The sequence below is a fragment of the Lactuca virosa genome, chromosome 2, assembly GCF_052849685.1.
Source record: "Lactuca virosa cultivar CGN04683 chromosome 2, Lactuca_virosa_CGN04683_v6, whole genome shotgun sequence".
In the NCBI taxonomy this organism is placed as follows: Eukaryota; Viridiplantae; Streptophyta; class Magnoliopsida; order Asterales; family Asteraceae; genus Lactuca; species Lactuca virosa.
Window position 1 is genome coordinate 229792773 of NC_136427.1, and position 21445 is coordinate 229814217.

The following is a 21445-nucleotide window of genomic DNA, read 5'->3' on the forward strand; positions in this document are numbered from 1 at the left end:
GTCGGGCATTTCAGCTGACCGCCGAGGAGGCACATGTTGTACTAGATGTAGTGACGGGTATGTCTCTTCTCCTTAACTCTTTATTTATGTTGATTTTGGTGCTTATGTTTTATGTGTTTTGTTTTAGGATCGTTCCTTGTGAACAATATCCCTGCTTTGGTATTATTTTATTCGGGGGCTACCCAATCTTTCGTGTTTCTTGCGCCCAGCAAGAGGTTTGTCGGATCTCCGAGTGAGCTGGATCATCCATTAGAGGTCGAGATTGCAAATGATCGATTCGTCCGAGCATCGAGGGTTCATCGGGATAGTTTTTCCAGGGGATGTTTAGCGAGCGGTATCCGATTGACTTGGTCCCATCCCTCTGCCTGGGAACAAGGTTATAGTGGGGATGGACTGGTTGAGTCCCAATGGGTCAGTGATTGATTGTGAGTGCCAGTTGGTACGGGTTCGGACCCCAAGTGGGGGAGAGTTGGTGATCCATGGAGAGGGTGCACAACGCGGTCCGGTTCTATGCTTAGCCGCTAGGGCCAGACGATATCTCCATCAGGGTTGTTCTTGGTTCGTTGCCTATGTTATGGATACCCGGGAGCAGGATTGGGTGTCAGTTGATGATGTCCCGGTAGTGAGGGAGTACCCGGATGTGTTTAGGATTTACCTGGGGTGCCTCCGGAGAGGCAGGTGGAGTTCTGGATTGATTTGGTTCTTGGTGCGGCTCCTATAGCCAAAGAACCATATCGATTAGCTCCACCAGAGATACATGAGTTGTCTACACAACCGTATGAGTTGTTAGACAAGGGATTCATCCAAACGAGTAGTTCGCCTTGGGGTGCACCGATCCTGTTTGTGAAGAAGGAGTACGGGTCACATCGAATGTGTATTGATTACCGGGAGTTGAATAAACTAACGGGGAAGAACCGTTATCCACTTTCGATGATCGATGATTTGTTTGACCAGCTTCAGGGTGCGTATGGGTTTTCCAAGATTGATCAGCGCTCGGGTTATCATCAGATGAGGGTCAGAGAGGACGACGTTCAAAAGACGTCTTTCAGGACTCGCTATGGTCATTACGAGTTCGTGGTGATGCCTTTTGGGCTCACCAATGCTCCAGCCGCGTTCATGGACTTCATTGAACCGCGTGTGCAGACTGATGTTGGATCGGTCTGCGATTGTGTTTATTGATGATATCATGGTCTATTCCAAGACCCAGGAGCAGCATGAGGAGCACTTGCGAGAGGTATGGAGACCCTGAGGAGGGAGAGGTTGTATACGAAGTTCTCCAAATGTGATTTCTGGTTGCGCGAGGTGCCATTTCTGGGGCACCTTGTCTACCAGAACAATATTATGGTCGATCCGGCCAAGGTGGAGGCCGTGATGAGGTGGGAGGTTCTGAGGTCTCCGTCCGAGATTCGGAGTTTCCTGGGTTTAGCTGGATATTACCGAAGATTTATTCAGGATTTCTCCAAGATAGCGGTTCCCCTGACCCGGCTGACGAAGAAGACTGCCACCTTTCGCTTGGGGCCTGAGCAGCAGGCATCGTTTGATACTTTGAGACAGAGGTTATGCGAGGCGCCGATTTTGACCCTGCCTGAGGGTGTTGAGGATTTTGTGGTCTACTATGAAGCGTCTATAACGGGATTGGTTGCGGTCTTGATGCAGAGGGGTCGTGTTATTGCTTACGCCTCGAGGCAGCTGAAGCCTCATGAGGCGAACTATCTGACGCATGATTTGGAGCTGGGGACTATGGTTTTCACCCTCAAGATTTGGCGACATTACCTCTATGGGGTCCGCTGTACTATCTACACGGATCATAAGAGCATGAGGTACTTGATGGATCAGCTGAATCTGAACATGAGGCAGCGTCGGTGGTTGGATGTGGTGAAGGATTATGATTGTGAGATCATTTACCACCCTAAGAAGTTCGATTATGGATCTAATCGAATCAGATTTGGAGACTGGTAATTTTGGGGAAAAAACAGGAAACTCAAATACAGATGAAAGAAATAGAGGCTACAGAGATTGAATCGATTAAGAATTTTTCTTAACCCAAGAAGGATTGGAGTCAACACAGTACTCTAAACCCTAAAGTTGGTCTATTGGAAGATGAGTGATGTCCTCGACTTTTGGAGCTTCGGCCATGGCGGAACACTTTTGAAAGATTTGGAAAACTAAAACAACCTAGAAATGATTCTTGTTTCGATGAGTGAGTGAGAGAGAGGGAAAGAGAGAGAGATGGGTCTCTTTTTGTTTTTTAATTAATCAAATGTAAAAATAAATATTAAAAATGTAAAAATAAAAATAAAAAGGCATTTTAGTATTTTTAGTTTTCTGAAAGACCAAAAGCACAAGAAAACTACCTCAAAAGACCACCAATTCAAAAAAAAATCGAAGTTTGGACCAAACTTCAAAAAAATGCATACCACATGGATCATTTTTGCAGTTTTGTCTAACAAAAATGTTCAGACTAATTCATCACCAGAATTGTTATTTCAAATTGCCGTCTTGGTCACTATTTTATTTGTGAGCGAGATAAATGTTTAAATTGTACCATTAATAAAAAATTGATTTTTTTATTATCGTATGTGTGACGCCTAATAAATCATACAAAGATATTAACTGGTTTTAATAATACTATGTTTTAATAATACTATGTTCTTCTGGTGTTGATACTTGATATCACATCTATATGATTTTTTATTTAAATTTTCTTCAAAATTTTAAATGTTTTTGTTATTTATATACAATTTATTTTAATTATATATAAATAAAATCATAATTAAAATAAAATAAAAAAGTAAAAATAAAATGGGCAATTACTAATCTAGCCTAATTAAGGAAGTAATTAACTATTTTTAGCCAAAAATTAAAGTGGCTAGTGTTTCGCCAAATGGTCTACTATTTCGTGATAAGTATAAAAAAATCATTTTGAACTTGTAAAACCGTAGGTTTTTTGGAAACCTACGGTTTCCTCTTAGCCACCAAAAAACCTACGGTTTCGTTAAATTTTTTTTTTTTAAGTTTTTGAAAAAAAATCATGAAATCATAACATATATATGATGGCTTACGAGGTTATAACAAATTTAAAAAAAAAACGAAAAAAATAAATAAAACCGTAGGCTTCATACGAAACCTACGGTGTACAAGTCCACACTGCACAATCTGTGCATTGTGCACTTGTACGCCGTAGCGGTTTTAATATTTTTTTTTCGCTTTTTAAAAAAAAAAAGTTATCCCCATATACAAAAACTACTCCTAATCAACAATACGGTAAAATTTTAATAAAAATGGACATACCTCGTTGTTCTTCGGGTGCTCCATTGAGAGAAAAATGTAGGTAAAACAATAAAAACAATAGTCAAAATAACCTAATCCGAAAAATTATACATTATATACTATGGGCCAATGGGCCGCGAAAGAGTAGACGGACCGGTAAACAGTAGCTCATTGCCACGAAAGAGTAGTTTTCTACCGTTGACCATAGCCAACTTGCGTTGACCGTAGTTAATCCTGGCCAATCTACTATTTCATGGGCTACTTTTAGCTAATGTGTTTTTTTTTTTTTTGTTATTTTTGGATATGTAAGTAGTGTTTTAGGCTAGATTATTAATTTCCCAAAATAAAAATAAATATAAAACCAATTAGGGGTAAGATTACCAAGTCAATGACGTGTGTACAAATGGGTAAAAGTCATAACTAAAATCAGAGGAACAAAATCAAAATAAGTGGCAAAAAAAATAATAATAATAATAATAAATAACCGGATCACAATCAAAAAGAGGATTCCAAAGGGTAGAAAAATCCTAACCCAATACTAAATTCCTATATTTAGGAAACATTCTAACCTGATAGCCAAACCAATATGGTTTAGGATCGTTATCACTCCAAAATTAGTAATGGCAAATTGGCAACATCCATATTTACTTGAACATTAAATGCAGAAAGTAAATTCTCATAGCCATGCAGTCTATTAAATCATGATACGCTAATATCGAAGAGGGTACACACTTCACTTACTCCACCACCTTCCCCTCCTTAATTCCCATTCCCAAATCACACGATGAAATCCCACCGCCGTTTAAGTCTGCCGGAGAATCCAGTAAACTTTATAAAAATCATTCTCTCCGACGATACTCACTCCATAGGCATCGTAAGTTAGTATTCTCTTTACACGAGTTTAGATGAGTAAAAATTTATTATTTTTTTTTTCATAAAACAGAGGATGCCGAAGAAGTTTACAGAGAAACATGGAAAGGATCTGTTGGAAAGAGTGATACTGAAGGTACCAAACGGTGATGTTTGGCGAGTTGACTTACAGAAGTCAGGGGATGAGATTTGGCTAAAAAATGGTTGGTGGGAATTTGCAGAGCATTACAGTTTAAAGTATGGGCACTTATTGATGTTCAAATATGAAGGGTTTTCAATATTTGGTGTGGTTATATTCGATACAAGTGCAACAGAGATAGTTTATCCCCCTATGAAGAAAGATTCACTCAGAAACTCTACAAAAGATGTGGCAAGAAACAATCCACAAGAAGTCAAACCTACTAAACTGAAGACTGTAAAGTCAGAAGAGGAGACATGTTCATCGAGTGAAGATGAAAAAACTAGAATCAAGATTAATGGTTTGTTTGATTCTTTTTACTTTATGATGTGAATATTTCTTATATACAAACAGACACTAACCTGGATAACTTGATTTGAGTTTAGTTGGAAGTGGATGTTTAAGGAAGAGGAGGGAGGATGGAAGAAGGGCAGTTGAAAGAGCTAAAGCTAATTTCAAAAGCCATAAACATTTCTTCATTGCATATATCCAACAATCATATGTTACCGGATCAAGAGGACTGGTAATCATGAATAATTCTACATCGATCTTTTCAATGTATAAATTAAGAAAACAGTTTTTTGATCTGTTTCCATGGATGCAGCCTGTAGCAGTCGATTTCAGGAAGAAGTGTTGGAGGGGACGCAAGAAGCATAGAAAATATTTGCTTAAACTTGTGAATGATGATGGAAGGCAAAAAACATGGGAGGTTATTGCAGGTGATACTCGCTTACATGGTGCTGGTTGGGTGGAATTTGTCAAGGACAATGGCATAACATTTGGGGACATCTGTGTTTTTGAGCTAATCCATGAACACCAAAATGTACTTGGTGTTACCATCCTTAAATGTTCTCCCTAAATTGTTCTGTTTTCATTCCTTTTTATCAACATGATGGAATTACTCTTTTGAGGTAATGAAAGATAGGATTGTTTTATATCGGGATAAAACTAAACTGAGTAATTTAATAATTTTGGGTTTTACTATATGGTTTGTATATTCGAATTTTTGAAATTGGTTTGTAGTTAAACCAAATTATTATTTTGGATTCTTTATTGGTTTTGCATTGTGCACTTTATCAAATCTTATAAAAAACTACACAAATAAAACTTTGTTAAAGACAAACTTGAAATATTCTATAAACAAGGCATTATCTTGTGGCATGTATAACAATCAAATTGTTAGCATAAAATTTAACTGTCGTAAATAAATATTTAGGGTCCTTCGATCATCAGTTTGATGATTATGCTAACAATTTGCGAGGAACACCACCCCTTCCCATCTTTACAACATTCATTCCTCTTCCATGGTGAGAACTCATTGTACTCTCTCTCTCTCTCTCTCTCTCTCTCTCTCTCTCTCTCTCTCTCTCTCTCTCTCTCTCTCTCTCTCTCTCTCTCCAATTGTATTGTATAACGGCCTAAAATGTATTTAATAAATAAGGAGTGAGAAATGATCATTTCGTAAGTGGATTGGGGGGGGGGGGGGGGGGGGGGGGGGTGGTGTGGAGTGAAGTGGGGCTTAGATGTTGCTAATGGAGTAGCAAAAACATGTTGGATTTGCAGTCTTGTGCTTGAGCTTCATCGTCCACCACCGACTGCTACTACTGTATATTGTGACAATGTTAGTGTCGTATACTTGTTCAATAACCATGTTCAAAATCATCGTATAAAACACATTGAGATTAACATTCACTTTGTTAATGTGGCTTTAGGACAAGTTTGAGTTCTACACGTTCTACCGCTTCTCAATATGTCGATATATTTAAGAAAGGTCTCCTTCCATTTTGTTCCTCCACTTCAAATCCATCTTAAATATTAGGCCTAGAAATTCTCGACAAGACCCGTGACCTGACATGAAGATAAACAAGTTTGAGTTGAGTTTTTCAACTCACCAACCAGTTTATTAAACGGGTCGTATATGGGTTTGCCAGAAAAAAAAATTCTGATTGACCCGCCAAACCGTTTAGGATTTTAATAAAAAAAAAATATTTTTTAAATGTGAACTTTTAAGTAGGATGCGATGATATTGACCATTGACCAGGACTTGTAAATGTTGACCCACGGCTTACTCCCTTTCCCAGCTTCCATTAACCTGTTAACAAATAGCAATTGTTGAATTGCACCTTTGCCCTAATTCCTAATGCACACAAAATCAAAAACGAAATAAGAGCGACGTTGCACTGAAAGTGATGAACAACAACTGATCGTCTTAATTCTGAGTGTCGGTTGAACTTGAACGCCTTCTCCAGCTCGCTGGTTGCCACCGCTAGGTCGTTGCACTCTCGTCGATTTGTGGTTGTTGCGAGCATGCGTTGCACTTCCTTCCTCGTTGCACTCTTGCCTTTTCTCATTTGAGCTTGAGTGATTCGAACTTTCAAACATGCACGTCCTTTGATGAATGGGAAAGAGTTGAGAAAATGTGTAATTTTCTTAATGTGTTTCGTGAAGCAACTCTTCAATTTTCAGGATCTCTTTATCCTACTTTAAATTTGTATTTCCCTCAAATATTTGGAATACATTTGAAGTTGGTTGAAACGAAAGTCGGTTCTGATGAGTATATGAAAAAATAGCTACTCAAATGTAGACTAAGTTTAGCAAATATTGAGTTGATTTCAATTTTATGTTGGGTATAGCTATGGTGTTTGATTTGCGATATAAGTTCTTTTTTTATTGAGTTTAGCTATAAAAAGTTGTAAGGTGAAGATTCATCGCAATTAAAGAAGATTGATGAGGCACTTTTGCACTTTTTATATGAATGCATGCAAGGTTCTCGACAAGGTAGTGTTGGAAATGTTGGAGGAGGCAGTGGCGACATTAATTCTCGACAAGTTAGTGTTGTAAATGTTGGAGGAGGCTCTAATAACAATATTCTTGAGGTAAATCTTTTTATCATGATATTTGCTTTTTATGTTTTTTTTTTGTTTTTAAATATATTATAATTATTTTTATATTATATTTAATAAAATAGAAGTTTGATGAATACGATAATGATGATTTGGATTCGACCAAAAAAAGTCAATTGCAAGTATACATTCTTCAGCCAAGAACTAAAAGAACTTTTTCCATTAACATGCTTGAGTTTTGGCAATCCCAATAGTATAGGTATCCAGAATTAGCTAAATTAGTTATGGATATACGTTGTGTTTCCGTTTCAACAGTAGCATCTGAATCGACTTTTAGTCTCGGTGGAAGAGTTTTGAATGAATATCGAAGTTCCATGAAGTCTGACATTGTTGAAGCTTTAACTTGTATTAGTAATTGGTTGTTTAGAGAAAAATATAACATTTTATAATTTATTGTTTACTGATATAAACTAATATTTTGTACTGATATTTTATTTTTATCTTCCTTATGTGGTTGATACCCATGTTGATGTTGTTAAACTATGAACATTGCCAAAGACAAAACAGAGGTTATGAGTTCTAATAAACTTTAAGTTGACGCTTGGTAATTTATTTTTAATGACAATTATAGATTTTTACTTATGTGTCTTGAGAAGGCAAACTTAACCTTGGATATTATTTCGACTTGAAGGTTGAATCTGATTATAAAAAAGAAAACGGTGTTGGAGAATTGACAAAAGACTTTGCTTTTTGGAAGAAAAAATGGGAATTGTTGCTATTACATTATCATTTGAATTATCTATATTTGTATTAATGTTTTAGTTTGGACATGTTTTCATGAATGTTTTTAATTTATATTTGGATGTTTAAGACTTAAGTTTTCTAAAATTTAGATATGTTTGCATCTTTTTAAATTTTAGGAATTTATTCATGTTTAATTATCAACTTTATGTATAGAATCTCATACACAAATCTGAATCTGACCCTGAATCTGATCCGCCAAACCGCAAACACATGTAAATAAAAGAGTTGACGGGTCGTATACGAGTTTATGTTCCAAACTCACCAACCCGTGACCTATATAATTAAATGGGTCGTGTTCGGATTTGTGTATTTTGACCTGTCAACCCGAACACAATACGATTGCTGGACCTATTAAATATAAGTCGATGTCCTCATATAAGAGGTTGGTATTAGATTCTTGTAATTTAAAGAAACTTGGAAAGTTCACAAATAAGTATACATTCTTGTAATTTAAAGAAACTTGGAAAGTTCACAAATAAGTATACAAAGATTCGTAGTTCACTACACGGTATGGGTTTATGTGGCACCTCCATAACGTCGTCTTAACACCAAGAACATCACCCCCAATAGATGCTATTGTATAAGATGTGGTAACATGTCTAACGGGAGAAAATGGGAAAAAGCAATCAATCATCTCTCTCTCTCTCTCTCTCTCTCTCTCTATATATATATATATATATATATATATATATATATATATATTTGAAATTTAAAATTTATTTATTATTTTAATTCGTAATTAATTGATTTTTTTTAACTTTTGATGTTTCAAGTTTTTCAATTTCTTCACAGCTTTTTATTAATATTTTTCATTGTTTTTATACTTTTTTATTTAAATTATTAGACGTTTTCTTTAAAAAAAGAATAATTAGAATGTTGTAAGCTTTTTAAAAATTATGTGGTTTTTCCTTTCGTTTTTACATGTTTTTTTAATTTGTACTTAGTTTTATAAAATTCTCTTTAAATTTTTTATAATGTTTCAAATTTTTTACTTATGTTTTGTCATGTTTAACATGTTTTTTTTATTTATTTTACAAAAAAACTTTTATAATTTTTTTTAACAAAATAACATTCCTTAAGTTGTAAAAAAATTACTGATTTGGATGATCTGATTTTTTAAAACCCGTTTTCATATTAACCTATATATTTTCAATTTATTATTCATTTACTATTTGTTAGAATTCCATTTTAAACGTCAAAAATTTTAAACTCTTTCTACAACTTTTTCATTAATTTTTTTTTATGCTTTTTAAATTTTTTTTACTTATATTTTTCAAGTTTTATTTAAACTTTAATAACATTTCAAACTTTTTACTTATGTTTTATTTCCTGGTTAACATATTTCTTTCCATTTTTTTTTTAGAAAATAACATTCCTATGTTATAAAAAACATTACGGATTTAGATTATTAAAAGCCGGTTTCGGATTAATCTATACAAAAACTTATATGTATTTATATTCAAGATTAAAATATTCATTAATAAATGTTTGGATGTTTGAAAAAGTATTCTTTTTTAATATTAAATTATAAAGTTAAATAATGTGAACGAATAAAATGTAACATTTAGAATCGTATAAGATCATTTGTTTATCAAATAAGTATACAACTCTTTAAAACCGAATACATAAACAAACACGAACATATAATCGAATAATATAGCCGAACAAAACATAAAAAAACAACATTAAATATTGTAATGGATTATTGATAATTATTTGTGTATTCGATCATAACGTCAAAAACAACGTTATATAATGTCAACATACCAAACGTAAAAAAAAAAAAAAAAAAAAAAAAACATTAAATGTAATATATTCGATCACAACATCAAAATTTTAAAAGATTTATAAATCAGAAAATAAAAACAATAATAAATATTAATATGATTTTATATAATTTAGATAAATGATTTTAAAAAAAAAAATTTAATAGTTTTATAAATAATCAATATTAACTTTATTATGATAAAAAAAAGTTCAATGATTAAAAGGTTTGATAAGATTAAAATAATGATCGGGTTTATTTATTTATGGGGTTGGCTAAATGGACACCTTATTTTACCATTTAGACATCCTATATAATTTTTACGGTATTTTTATTGGTTAAAATTATATTGTTTTTTGAAAAAACTGATTAAAAATAGTTATATATTGATTGATTTTTGATAAAGTTGTCTACAAGGTGTCTAAAGGGTGTCTTAATAGCAGCACCCTTTATTTATTTACTACTATTTTATTTAAGAAACCCCTTCATAAAAATATACTACATGCCCTAATGGAGTAATGGTAGCATCTAGTTAATTGGAAAAAGTTAGTAAACTCACAGGTACTAAATCGTCTATTTGTCAAAGGGTTTCTAACCTAAAGATATAGGTTCTATATTTATATTTGCGTGTTAAAAAAAAAAAAAAATTTGTCTATTTGGGTAATGAGATGGTACAAGCACATAATTGCAACTTCCATATTTAATGAAGCCTCCAGCCAACACTAATGCAGAAGTTAAACGTCCCTCATAGCCATGCAGTCTATATAATCATGATAACCGGAAACCCAAGAGCCAAGAAGTTGCTCCACCACCCTTCCCTTTTTTCCCCATTCCCAAATCACACCATGAAATTCCACCGCCGTTTGAGTCCGCCGGAGAATCCAGTCAACTTTCTCAAAGTCATTCTCTCCGACGATACTCAATCTACAGGCATTGTAAGTTCATATTCCTTTACACATAAGAATCTGGATGAGTAAAAATTTATTATTATTTTTTTTCATAAAACAGAGGATGCCGAAGAAGTTTACAGAGAAGCATGGAAAAGATCTGTTGGAAAGAGTGATACTGAAGGTACCAAACGGTGACGTTTGGCGAGTTGACTTACAGAAGTCGGGGGATGAGATTTGGCTGGAAAACGGTTGGCCGGAATTTGCAGAACATTACGGATTAGGATTTGGGCATTTGTTGATGTTCAACTACGAAGGGTTTTCCATATTTGGTGTGATTATATTCGATACAAGTGCATTGGAGATAGTTTATCCCCCTATGAAGAAAGATCCACTCAGAAACTCTACAAAAGAGATGTCAAGAAAGAATCCACAAGAAGTCAAACTTACTAAACTGAAGACTGTAAAGATAGAAGAAGAGACATGTTCATCGAGTGAAGATGAAAGCCCTAGGGTCAAGATTAATGGTTTGTTTGAATGCATTAATTTTTTTCTTTATGGTGTTGATTTCTTGCAACACAAATGGTTTAATATGAATAACTTGATTTTATTTTAGTTGGAGGTGAATATTCAAGAAAGAGTTTGGCAGTTGGAAGAGTTAAAGCTACTTTCAAATCCCACAAACCTTTCTTCGTGGCTTGCATCCAAAAAACATATCTTGTGAGAAAAAGAGGACTGGTAATGAATTGTTTTATATCTTTCCACAAAAGGAAAAGATCTTGATTCTTGATTCTTGAGTGAGTTTTTAATCTGTTTCCATGGATGCAGCGTGTACCACATGAATTCAAAAAGAAGTATTGGAGTGGTGGCAAGAAGCATAGCAAATATTTGCTTAAACTTGCGAATGGTGGAAGACAAAAGACTTGGGAAGTTTTTGCATATGATGATGATTATTTGGGGTATGGTGACTGGAGGATGTTTGTTAAAGAAAATGGTATTAAAGTTGGGCATATCTGTGTTTTTGAGCTGATTCACACACACCAAAATGTTTTTCATGTTACCATCATTAGATCTACAACTTAACTTTCTTTCTTTTTCTTCTTTTTGACCCAAATGATTAAGATCTTGTAATTGCTCTTTTGATTTTGTCCGCTTACTATTTCTTTTTTACTTAACTGGACAAGTTTTAAAAGGGAAATTTTGTTGGTGTTCATCATTGTTAGGGTTTAATATGTTGATTTGCTTGCTGAAATTTGTATTCAACATGTTACAATTGTGAAAGAACTCCATTTTCTTTATACGCATTCAATCACTTTACCAATCAATATAAATTCCAATCATTACCCAAACCATGTGTGCTTAATTTGTAGCCTATGTATGCAATGAAAGAAGCAACATGTTACATGCACAACCAAAACAAGATTTAATTAACTTGCTAGTCAAACAAACAAAATAGATGCATACATACATTTATATCATCACCTAAATTCTGATTCATTTTAAAATTCTATAATACAACTCAACCAACCAAACAGCTAACCAAATCAAATTGGGAATACCACCATTTTATGTACATTAATGTCTGTCTTTAAAGGGTGTGGGATCATTATCATTGGGAGTCTAAGCTTGCTTCACTGCTATACATGGAGTATTCATTAAAGTTAAAATTGGGTTTCTCTTCATCCCATTTAAGTATCTCCCTTGCATACTTTAGTGTTTGATCCACACTATTAGGCTCCAACCCCTTCACCACTGAAACAAACAGCTTTCTATCAGTAATTGATGCAAACAGCTTCTTGAACTTCACAGCAACATAATGTGAAGCCATTTGTCCCATTGAAGGACTATGATTAATGTTGTTGCTACTTATGTTCTTGTTGTGGCTGTTTCGGCTCACTATCGGCTTAAAATCACTGAACCACTCACAACATGTTAGTGGGAACCGTTCCAGTTTTTCCTCAAACACATCAAATTTGTTTAGTACTAAAAGAAACTCCATTTGATCGTATGTTGGATGTGTCACAATGCTCTTGAAGAACTTCTTGTTTAGGATCATTTTGTTCATCAAATTTCCATCTACATCGGTTGCATATTGGTCAAAATCACTCAAGGAAACACAGATTATGACTACTCCAACATCTTCAAACATTTCTAGCCATTTGCAGTTTTCACCATAGCCTCTTGCTTGCACTCTTATGAGTTGGAACCTGGTTTAGTTTAAAATATACAAAGTTATAAGAATAAAGATTGTAACTTTAAAAAAAAAAACGAACCTGAGTAGAGAATTATGTTGATCAGTTGTGTCATTGGTTTCATCAGGCGATAATGGAGGGAATGAAAAGTCAATGCTTGAAAGACCATTAGAAGAAGTGACATGTTCAGCATATAAGATGTCGACATCTGAAGGTATATAGTCTGCTCTTAATATATCAACAGCCTGAAAAATTCACACACAATAACATATTATTAAATCAGTTTTCTTACATTGTTAACTTTTTTGAGTAAATTACCAGTTTAGTCCCTGTTGTATGTCAAAAGTTATTGCATGAGTGGTTCTTAAAGATTAGTTTTGTTGCAAAGTTTTTTAACAAAACTAATCTTTAAGGACCACATCCACATGTGCAATAAAATGAAACAGCTGGACATACCCCACAATTTCTGGTATACCACAGGGACTAAATTTGTAATTTTACTGTTTTTGTTATACATACCTGCTCCAAGAAATAACTGGAAACACTGGGGAGCATCTCCAATTCCATTCTCCTCTTGTAAGTGGCTTTCATGGCTGGATGATTCCAGAGTTCCTCAACAACAGGAGCATATTCCCTTGTTGCAGCTGGGAATATGTCTTCAAGATTCCCAGCCACCATGGTTTTAAGCAGCCAATCAGAAAACGTTTTCAGCCTCGGGCATATCGAATACAAAGTTTTCTCATTTTCTGCAACACCATTTCCAAAAAATTTCAAGATTTGTAGAGTAATTAATTAATCTTTGAAGTATGAGAGCAAAAATTAAGTACCAGAAATATCATTTTTCTTGATATCATTCAATGCTTCATCTTCAAAACGTTCACGCCCTTCAAGGAGTATTCCAAGGTAGCCATAGACATTGCTTTGAATTATAAACTTGATACTTTCACGTTCTTCATCAGTAAAAGGGGTCTCTTTATATAAAATTCTAGCCTGTTTGAAAATTGTACTTGTACCAGATCCACAGCATCCGATTAAAAGAAGCTTCCGAGGGGCATTTTGGTCAAAATAGTCTGGGATTGATTGACTAAGTGTGTTGCTCAATTGCTCTCCAGTGGGATAAATTGTCTTGGATGGAACTGGTAGTGACAAAACAGCACAAACCAGCTTTGTTCCAGCCTGAAATAAAACTTTATGTTATAAAAAAATATATTCAAAAACAAAGAAAACATAAACATGAAACATATTTACAAAAAGGTGTCACCTTTCCCCATATATATCCTCTGGTGTTTTTCTGTCCCTCTTCTTGATAAGATCCATCATCATTAACCCAAAAGTGAGGATTACCAGCACATTGGACTCCTGATAGCTGCAACATTTAACAATTCACATGATCAGATCAATAATTCAACAAATAGATCATTTGAAAATTCAGAAATACAAACCTGTAACATTCTTAGCTCAACTTTTGTAATCTCGCGACCATTTATAAAAACACCTGTGTTTCCATTGCTAGCATCAGGCATAATTGGGGCACCAACGTTTAAATGTGGACTAATAATCTTTAAAGGCTTTTCTCCCTCCTGTTGATAGATATAAATCAAAACAATCATTAATTTCCATGTAAAGAAATGGTAATCATGTAGAAGTTTTTGAAAGATTATTAAAGATTTACCTTTCCCCAAAGACCAGATACTTTATCATACCAATAATTTCCAGGTTTAAGTTTTTTAGGAGGATTTGGGCAGCTTTGAAGTATGGAAAGTTCTTCATGAGAAAGAGGTTTCCCATTTACACAAACGTACTCTGAGGGCAATTGATTGATAGCACATAGTTTCTCTGCTTTCATTACCTGTCTAACTTCAAGGTTATTAAGGAGGCGTTTTAGCATTCGAGAGCATTTTCCTAATTTGCCCCTCTTTGACTCATCAATGGAATATCCAATGCAAGTAACGCACTTTCTTCCTTCTGGCATTGACCCCATTGCTCTAAGCACACAGTTAACACAATATTTTGCATTGCAAACTATGCAGACCTCTTTTTCAGTGAACCTGGTTCCTTTAAGACATCGATAACAAGCCCCTTTTCTTGTTTTCACTTCTGGTTCTCTTTTTAAACGTACAATATCAGGTTGAGGTTGATTAAGATCATCAAGAAAATCTTCATCTTCAGATTCGATGTCCCGAAAAGTAATAAGTGGGTTGCTTCTTTTATCACAAGCGGGTCCTTCATTATTACAATCTCCAGTTTTGAGAGAAGAGACACGTGAAGATGGATAGTCGAAGCTCAACCTTGACCCATTTGACACCCAATCGGATTGATTCAATTCATTGAAATCTAGACTCTCCTTGCAAGCGTTTGAAGCTCTAAACGCTAGTGAATTTCCGGAAAAATCTCTCGACTTATCAAAACTATCGGAGAATCCTAAAGTACCTGAACTCTCACCCCTGCCGGATAGCTCGTATGAGTGATCTTGGCTCACAGAAGACGACCCAAGTCCAGCCGAGCTGTTAATCATATCCAGAAACTCACCTGAACTAATGAACACGTCGGGATTACTCGAACTTCTTTCCTCAAACCCACCGTCATGAGCCGGAGAAACAGTGGTTTCGGTTTCAGTACCGGTACCCAACCCTAGGTCTTTGGAAACGGAATCATTACCATTACAATTTTCTTCGTTTCTAAAAGAAATTACAGAAGTTGGAGAAATAATAGTATCGGTAGTACCTAATTTGGCGAAGTTGGTGGCGATGTCGGATGCAAGAATGGGTTGTACAATAGGCATAGAGTGTTTACCAGTGTTATCAGGAAAGCGTGACTTGTGAACAACCGCAGCCACAGGAATCTTACGAATATCAATTGGAACAGCTCGCGGAAGATCATGGTGTGGTATTGGGGGACCTTCGTATTCTAAAGCAAACGAGTAGGGTGCTCTTCCCTCTTCAGCAACCATTCCAGTGCCTGCAACAGGCATTATTTCTTGACTAATTGGAAAACAAATCCCCTTACAAGGTCTCCCCAACACGGAAACGAACTTAAAAAAACCCTAATTCGAAGAACCCGTATGGGGAAATCTGGGTCTTTAACGGGAGCTGGGACTAGGCATGAAAAAGCTCAATGAACGTCGAAATTGCGAGAGAAAGAAGGCTATCCAGATGAAGAAGTAAAAGCAGATTGATGGAGATGATCCAACGATGGGTTATGAGTGAATCGAGAGGAGGGAGATCAGGGAAATGGGTTTTGGGAAAGTGATTGAGAGGAGGAGGGAAGCGTGAAAAGGACAGAAGAAAAGCGAGAAGAATAAGCATCAGTGAGTAGAGCACTGTCATTGAGACAAGCGAATTTTGTCCTTTTTCCATGCCCATCGGAATCGAAGCTAACAATGTTCATTTTCTTTTTTCAAAAATTTTCTGTATTCCCTTTTTTTTCTATTATTTTATTGAAAATATATTGCTACTTGAATATCTTTTTCTCCATAATATTCTAATTAGTTTGAGTGCAAGTGGTGGTCGACATTCGATCTTTTATATTCAATGTCTATTAATTTAATTTTCTAAAGATAATGAAATATTAAAAAAATTAAAATTTAATTTAATAACAATAACATAATGTATATTAATGGAAAAACAATATTCAATTTACTACCTATTATTTTAAATTAGAAGTACCTATTATTTTAAATTAGAAGTTTTTATAAGACTAATATAAGTAATACTTACTATGAATAAAATAATTACTAGGAATTTTATAGGGGAATTCATTGATAAATACGATAACCTAAAATATAATTGATAGAAAAAGCAGATGTTTCATACACGAATTTTTAAAATTATTTATTTATGATTAAAATACATATTTACACTCTATTTATATAAAAAAAAATTATTGTAACTGATTACATAATTATAGATATTTTGTAATTTTAAAATACAGATGCAAACATCCTTCGAATAATATTTAAACTAAAATTAGATTTATGTAAAACTAAAAATATTATAAAAATGCACAAGGAACATTGTTAATTCTTTTTTGTCCATAAGTTTCGTCTCAAAAGAAGAGTTCGGTCTCTTTCCTGCTCTTTTTAGGTAATTTATTTTTCCAGGGCAGGAATCAAAAGTTCCAGAGCATTAGAGCTTCACCGACTTATACTTTATATAATGGAAATTATAATATGACTTGGATTTTGTATTTCTGCCTCTTTAGAAAGGGATATCTTTTTTTAGGGGGGTTTTATATTCTTGGCGGGGGTTAAGAAAGAAGCAGGAGGTACGACACGAAATGAAAATGGCAACTCGGACAGCTGCACTCGGTGGCCAGACCGGGGTCCACGACTCAGTTGGACTCTTACATGACCAGGTCTGAACCAGTCAGTCTACATGAACCTGATTTGGATGAAAATTATGAGGGAATATTGCTGTTATTTTGTAAGTAATTATTCATATAATTTTAGAGAGTGAGTAAATGGAGCTGTACTTTGATAAATTGAAACCCAACAACTATAAAACCAAAATTAGAAATCATAGTGTTATTATTTTATTGTATCTTGTGGGGAAAAAATATTTTATTATATATTTTTGTATTTTCTTAAAAGTTATATATATATATATATATATATATATATATATATATACTAGTCGTTTACCCGCGCAATGCGGCGGCGACAAATAGTTTCCTGGTATTGACTTATTTATTTTGGCGAAGAGTTTCGTTGCGGCTATTAGATCAAACCAGAAAACCATTAATTATTAACCAAGTTACAATCCCGAAACACTGGTAAATCCACTTTTGTGTTCCTTCCTTACAAATTGCAATTAATCACTAATAATGTTAACTCCAAATAACTTTAGCATCTATACTTGTTCCAGAACTTTCACCAGTTTGATGGGTTGTGAGTTTCAAATATTCAACCTTGTTTTTTTATCTCCAAAATATGGTGTGTTTCTAACTCTCCTTTTCTAAGTTTTTATTTTCAGTCTATATTGTTACAAACGAATACTCAAACTCTCATTTTTCAATATAAATGATCAGAGTACTATATGTATAGGAGATAAAAATAACTATATACGACATTTGTTAAAAACTACAACATAAGCATTCAACGAAATCCAATGAACATTGACTAGTAAAAATATGTTAGTGTTTTTCGGTTTAAAATAAAGGTATGTTTTGGTATTAGATAAAAAATAATAATATGTTTATAGTTTATGTTAAAAATAAAAGTTTTTTCTATTTTGATTTCAAAACAGAAATTAAATTAAGATATTATATTAGATAAAAAAATGAAACGAACATTGCAATTTAAAGCATTTAGCCCATGATTAGGCAAAATGCAAGAAATGAGAATTTACTTTCATTTTCTTATCTAGCATGTCAATTCAATGCAAATATTTATTTCATTATAGAACTCCAATGGTTGCTTTTCACTGTTTTTAGGAGTTATTACAAAAAGTTTTCCATCAATTTGAGGAGGCTTGCTCGTACCATTCAAGTTTACCAATACCAATACCATCAAGACGATCTTGTAATAGAAGTAGTGGTCATGGATCAAAAACATGACCCCACAATTGCACCATATTAAAGAGAAGTTTATTACTTGCACCAGTTTCTTTGTGAAATTACACAAAGTAAATCAATAGAAATTCCATTTGGTGTGGCTTTACAACTACACCATATTTCACGTGTTTGTTTCCATATGATAAACGACATAAATCAAAATAAAAATATCACCTAGAAACTAAAAAAACAAAAATCGATAGAACATTTTCAGATTCAATCTTCATTTTCATATTGGAAATCAAAAGAGAAACCAATGAATATTGACCTAAATTTTTTAGTAGTCCATTTATGAAGAAGTTTCACCTTCCCAATCGTTGGATTCATTATATTGTATGAAATATTGCATGAAAACAACATCAGTACAAACATTGAACACAAGACTCAAACAAACAAATTTAACAACACATTTGTAAAGAATAACATCAGTCAGAACTTGAATTAGAGCTTACAACGAAGAGATATGGAATACCTGTAGTTTGGCCCTAGTTCAATGAATAGAGATGGTTGTGTCAGAAAAGAGGATCAAAATAAATGAAAAATCTCTTTTGTGAAATTTGAACCGGAGAAGTAAATCTTCATTTAGCTTCATATTTTGGGTCCCCTGTTCCAAGGTGATCCCATTACTATTTCAACATTATGTTTCCACAATGTCCTTCATTAAGGACTTCTCATAAATGCAAATTAAAGATCATGATTGAAGATGAATAGACAGTCGTCCATAAAACAGAGAATTGAATTTGAGAGGATACCTTAAAATGATAATAGTTACCTGTACAAAGTAAATGACTCCAAAAATTCATTATAAGGCCTGAAGACATATCTGAAATCAAAAACCTGAAAGAACAACCATTGGTTCCTATCATTCCAAAAATTCAAATCAGATCTGAAATAAAAAACTAAAACTATAATATAAAGCCTGTAGACAGATCATACACACATAAACACACAAACACACAATCAGAGAGACTGGTAGAGAAAGAGAGAGAGATGCTTGTTACCGTGGTGTGTGATTATTTTTAGGGGTGGCCATAGCAAAAGCGACCACAAATGCTAATTATTATTAGTTCTTCTTTCCGGGACGTTCTCTGAAAATGTTGTTCTTTTCATCTTCTTTCCTAACAGGACAATTACGCCAATCATGATCGTTGTCATTGCGACAATAACTGCATCTGGAACCCTTTGATTTTTCTGTTGCAACCTCTCTTGAAATTTTCATTCTTTTTTTAGTACCACTTCATTTGTTGTGGATTTCACCTGGATTGTGAATTTCCACATCAATGGGAATGGTAACACCAAGTTTTTTTTTCAAAATCTTTATTCTTGTTTCCTTTATCATGAGTTGTGAAATTGGAAAGGAACTTTTCTTCCAGCTGCTTTATTTCTTGCAAGTATTCTTTTAATTTGGTGTGATTGTTGCTGAGAGAAGATACATAGTTATCAACAGTAGAAAATATATCAGGTGCAACTCTTTGGCTATTCTCGTCAGAATCAGCATAACGAAAACACCTTTTCAATAGTTATGTGGGTATGATGTCCTTCTGCCAGAGTCTGAATAAATATTTAGAAGGAATCTCTTTGATGTTATATGACTTCATTACAGTAAAAATGTGGCGACACAAAATACCAAACTGCTCAAACTTCATACAAGGACATTTAAATGTTTGTTCAGACTTATTGTGTGTAACCTGGATTGAAAAAATTATAGAAAATTTAGAAAAAAATATATAAAAATTAATAGATTAAAAGTATAAGTTTCAAGAGCGATTACCTTGTAAGTAGACTCACGTATAAGTATATCCCATTGATCATCATTTTCAACTTCTGCATCAATATGAGAACCATTTGAATTAGAAGGAATATAATGAATAAATTCCTTGAAAGACACTCATCAACATCCTCAAATGTGGTGATACAAATTTGTGAACATGAAACCATAGACAAGTACATTTCATTCTGAACTTGACGAAAAACACTACGAGTGTAAAACAAAGATGCATTCCTCTCAATCTCAAATGGTGTCCTCATTGTTGGATGTTTGTCGTTAGTTTTGAAGTCAAATGATGATTGCGTGAATCTTTGCTTCTCCATAGCAGCTTCAAAAGAAATCATAAAATGGACAAGAGTAGAACCATAATGAGTGTTTTGGTGAAATGCTGAATTCTCACTTTCAGAACGAGATGTGGTTCTCATTAATCCTGATAAAGGTACATGCTTGAAGAATGCAGGTATCCAAAAATGTCTCAATCCATGCATATCATCCAACCATTTTTTATCTGTGAGTTTATATTCATTCAATAAGGACTTTCACCCTAACTCAAATTCATCAACTTCTAGCCTCGAATTCCATATCAAGAAGTTAAACTTTTTACAAAATTCTGGATTGTTGACAATGTTCAAAGAAACCTGGGAATTTGTAATTGTAATCAATTATAGGAATTGTAAATTCTTGTTTGAATACACTAAAAAAACAATTGTTTAATTGGCAAATTTATAATATTTATCAGTACATGTTGACAAGAATAAATACCTTTAATGGCAATTTAGATGTGATATGTCACATGCAAAGCCTATGAATCGATTGTGGGAAAACAGATTCGATGGCTTTCTTCATTGCAGGGTCTTGGTCGGATAAAACCAACAATGGTTGTTTGCCAAAAGCTTTAAGAAAAGATTTCAACAACCATGTATATGAATCAGTGTCTTCTCTGCTCAACAAGCCAGCACCAAAAGTGACACACCTCTTGTGATTATCAATTCCAGTAAAATGTACAAAAACCATATGGTACCTGTAAAATTATTTGAATTAATATATGTATTTTTAATAAATAAAAAAAATATTAAACTACAATCATTTACAACCTGTTAGTTCGAAAAGTAGCATCGAAAGAAACTACATCACCAAACTCTTTATAATTGATCTTGGATGTTTCATCTGCCCAGAAAATAGCATTCAACTGCTTATTATCAACTCGATACTCAAAAGTAAAATTCTTAACATTCTCTTTTCTGTTATTCAGCTTGTCCACTAGCATCTGAGCATCACTACCACCTATAAAGCAATTGAGATCCCTCATGTAATTTTT

The 21445-nt window shown here is 33.9% G+C and overlaps 3 protein-coding genes across 4 annotated transcripts; 2 read left to right on the forward strand and 1 right to left on the reverse strand.

Annotated features, from left to right (window-relative positions):
• The first annotated feature begins 4051 nt into the window (after nucleotides 1-4051).
• Nucleotides 4052-5239, forward strand: LOC145158272 (B3 domain-containing transcription factor VRN1-like). The gene is made up of 4 exons (XM_079077191.1): nucleotides 4052-4144; nucleotides 4214-4619; nucleotides 4705-4841; nucleotides 4923-5239. The coding sequence occupies exons 1-4, from the start codon at nucleotides 4055-4057 to the stop codon at nucleotides 5175-5177; spliced, it is 888 nt and encodes a 295-aa protein (XP_078933317.1). The 5' UTR covers nucleotides 4052-4054; the 3' UTR covers nucleotides 5178-5239.
• A 5336-nt stretch (nucleotides 5240-10575) lies between these two features.
• LOC145158273 (B3 domain-containing transcription factor VRN1-like) lies at nucleotides 10576-11790 on the forward strand. The gene is made up of 4 exons (XM_079077192.1): nucleotides 10576-10665; nucleotides 10739-11144; nucleotides 11234-11355; nucleotides 11446-11790. The coding sequence occupies exons 1-4, from the start codon at nucleotides 10576-10578 to the stop codon at nucleotides 11698-11700; spliced, it is 873 nt and encodes a 290-aa protein (XP_078933318.1). The 3' UTR covers nucleotides 11701-11790.
• A 231-nt stretch (nucleotides 11791-12021) lies between these two features.
• On the reverse strand, nucleotides 12022-16166 carry XLG1 (extra-large G-protein 1). 2 transcript variants are annotated; one of them, XM_079079521.1, is made up of 8 exons: nucleotides 15534-16165; nucleotides 14482-15446; nucleotides 14252-14389; nucleotides 14071-14175; nucleotides 13637-13985; nucleotides 13329-13555; nucleotides 12891-13054; nucleotides 12022-12824 (listed from the first exon to the last, which is right to left on the reverse strand). In XM_079079521.1, the coding sequence occupies exons 1-8, from the start codon at nucleotides 15778-15780 to the stop codon at nucleotides 12227-12229; spliced, it is 2793 nt and encodes a 930-aa protein (XP_078935647.1). In that variant the 5' UTR covers nucleotides 15781-16165; the 3' UTR covers nucleotides 12022-12226. The 2 variants fall into 2 exon arrangements, with proteins under 2 accessions (XP_078935647.1, XP_078935646.1); XM_079079520.1 differs by having other exon boundaries at nucleotides 14482-16166.
• Nucleotides 16167-21445: the final 5279 nt, after the last annotated feature.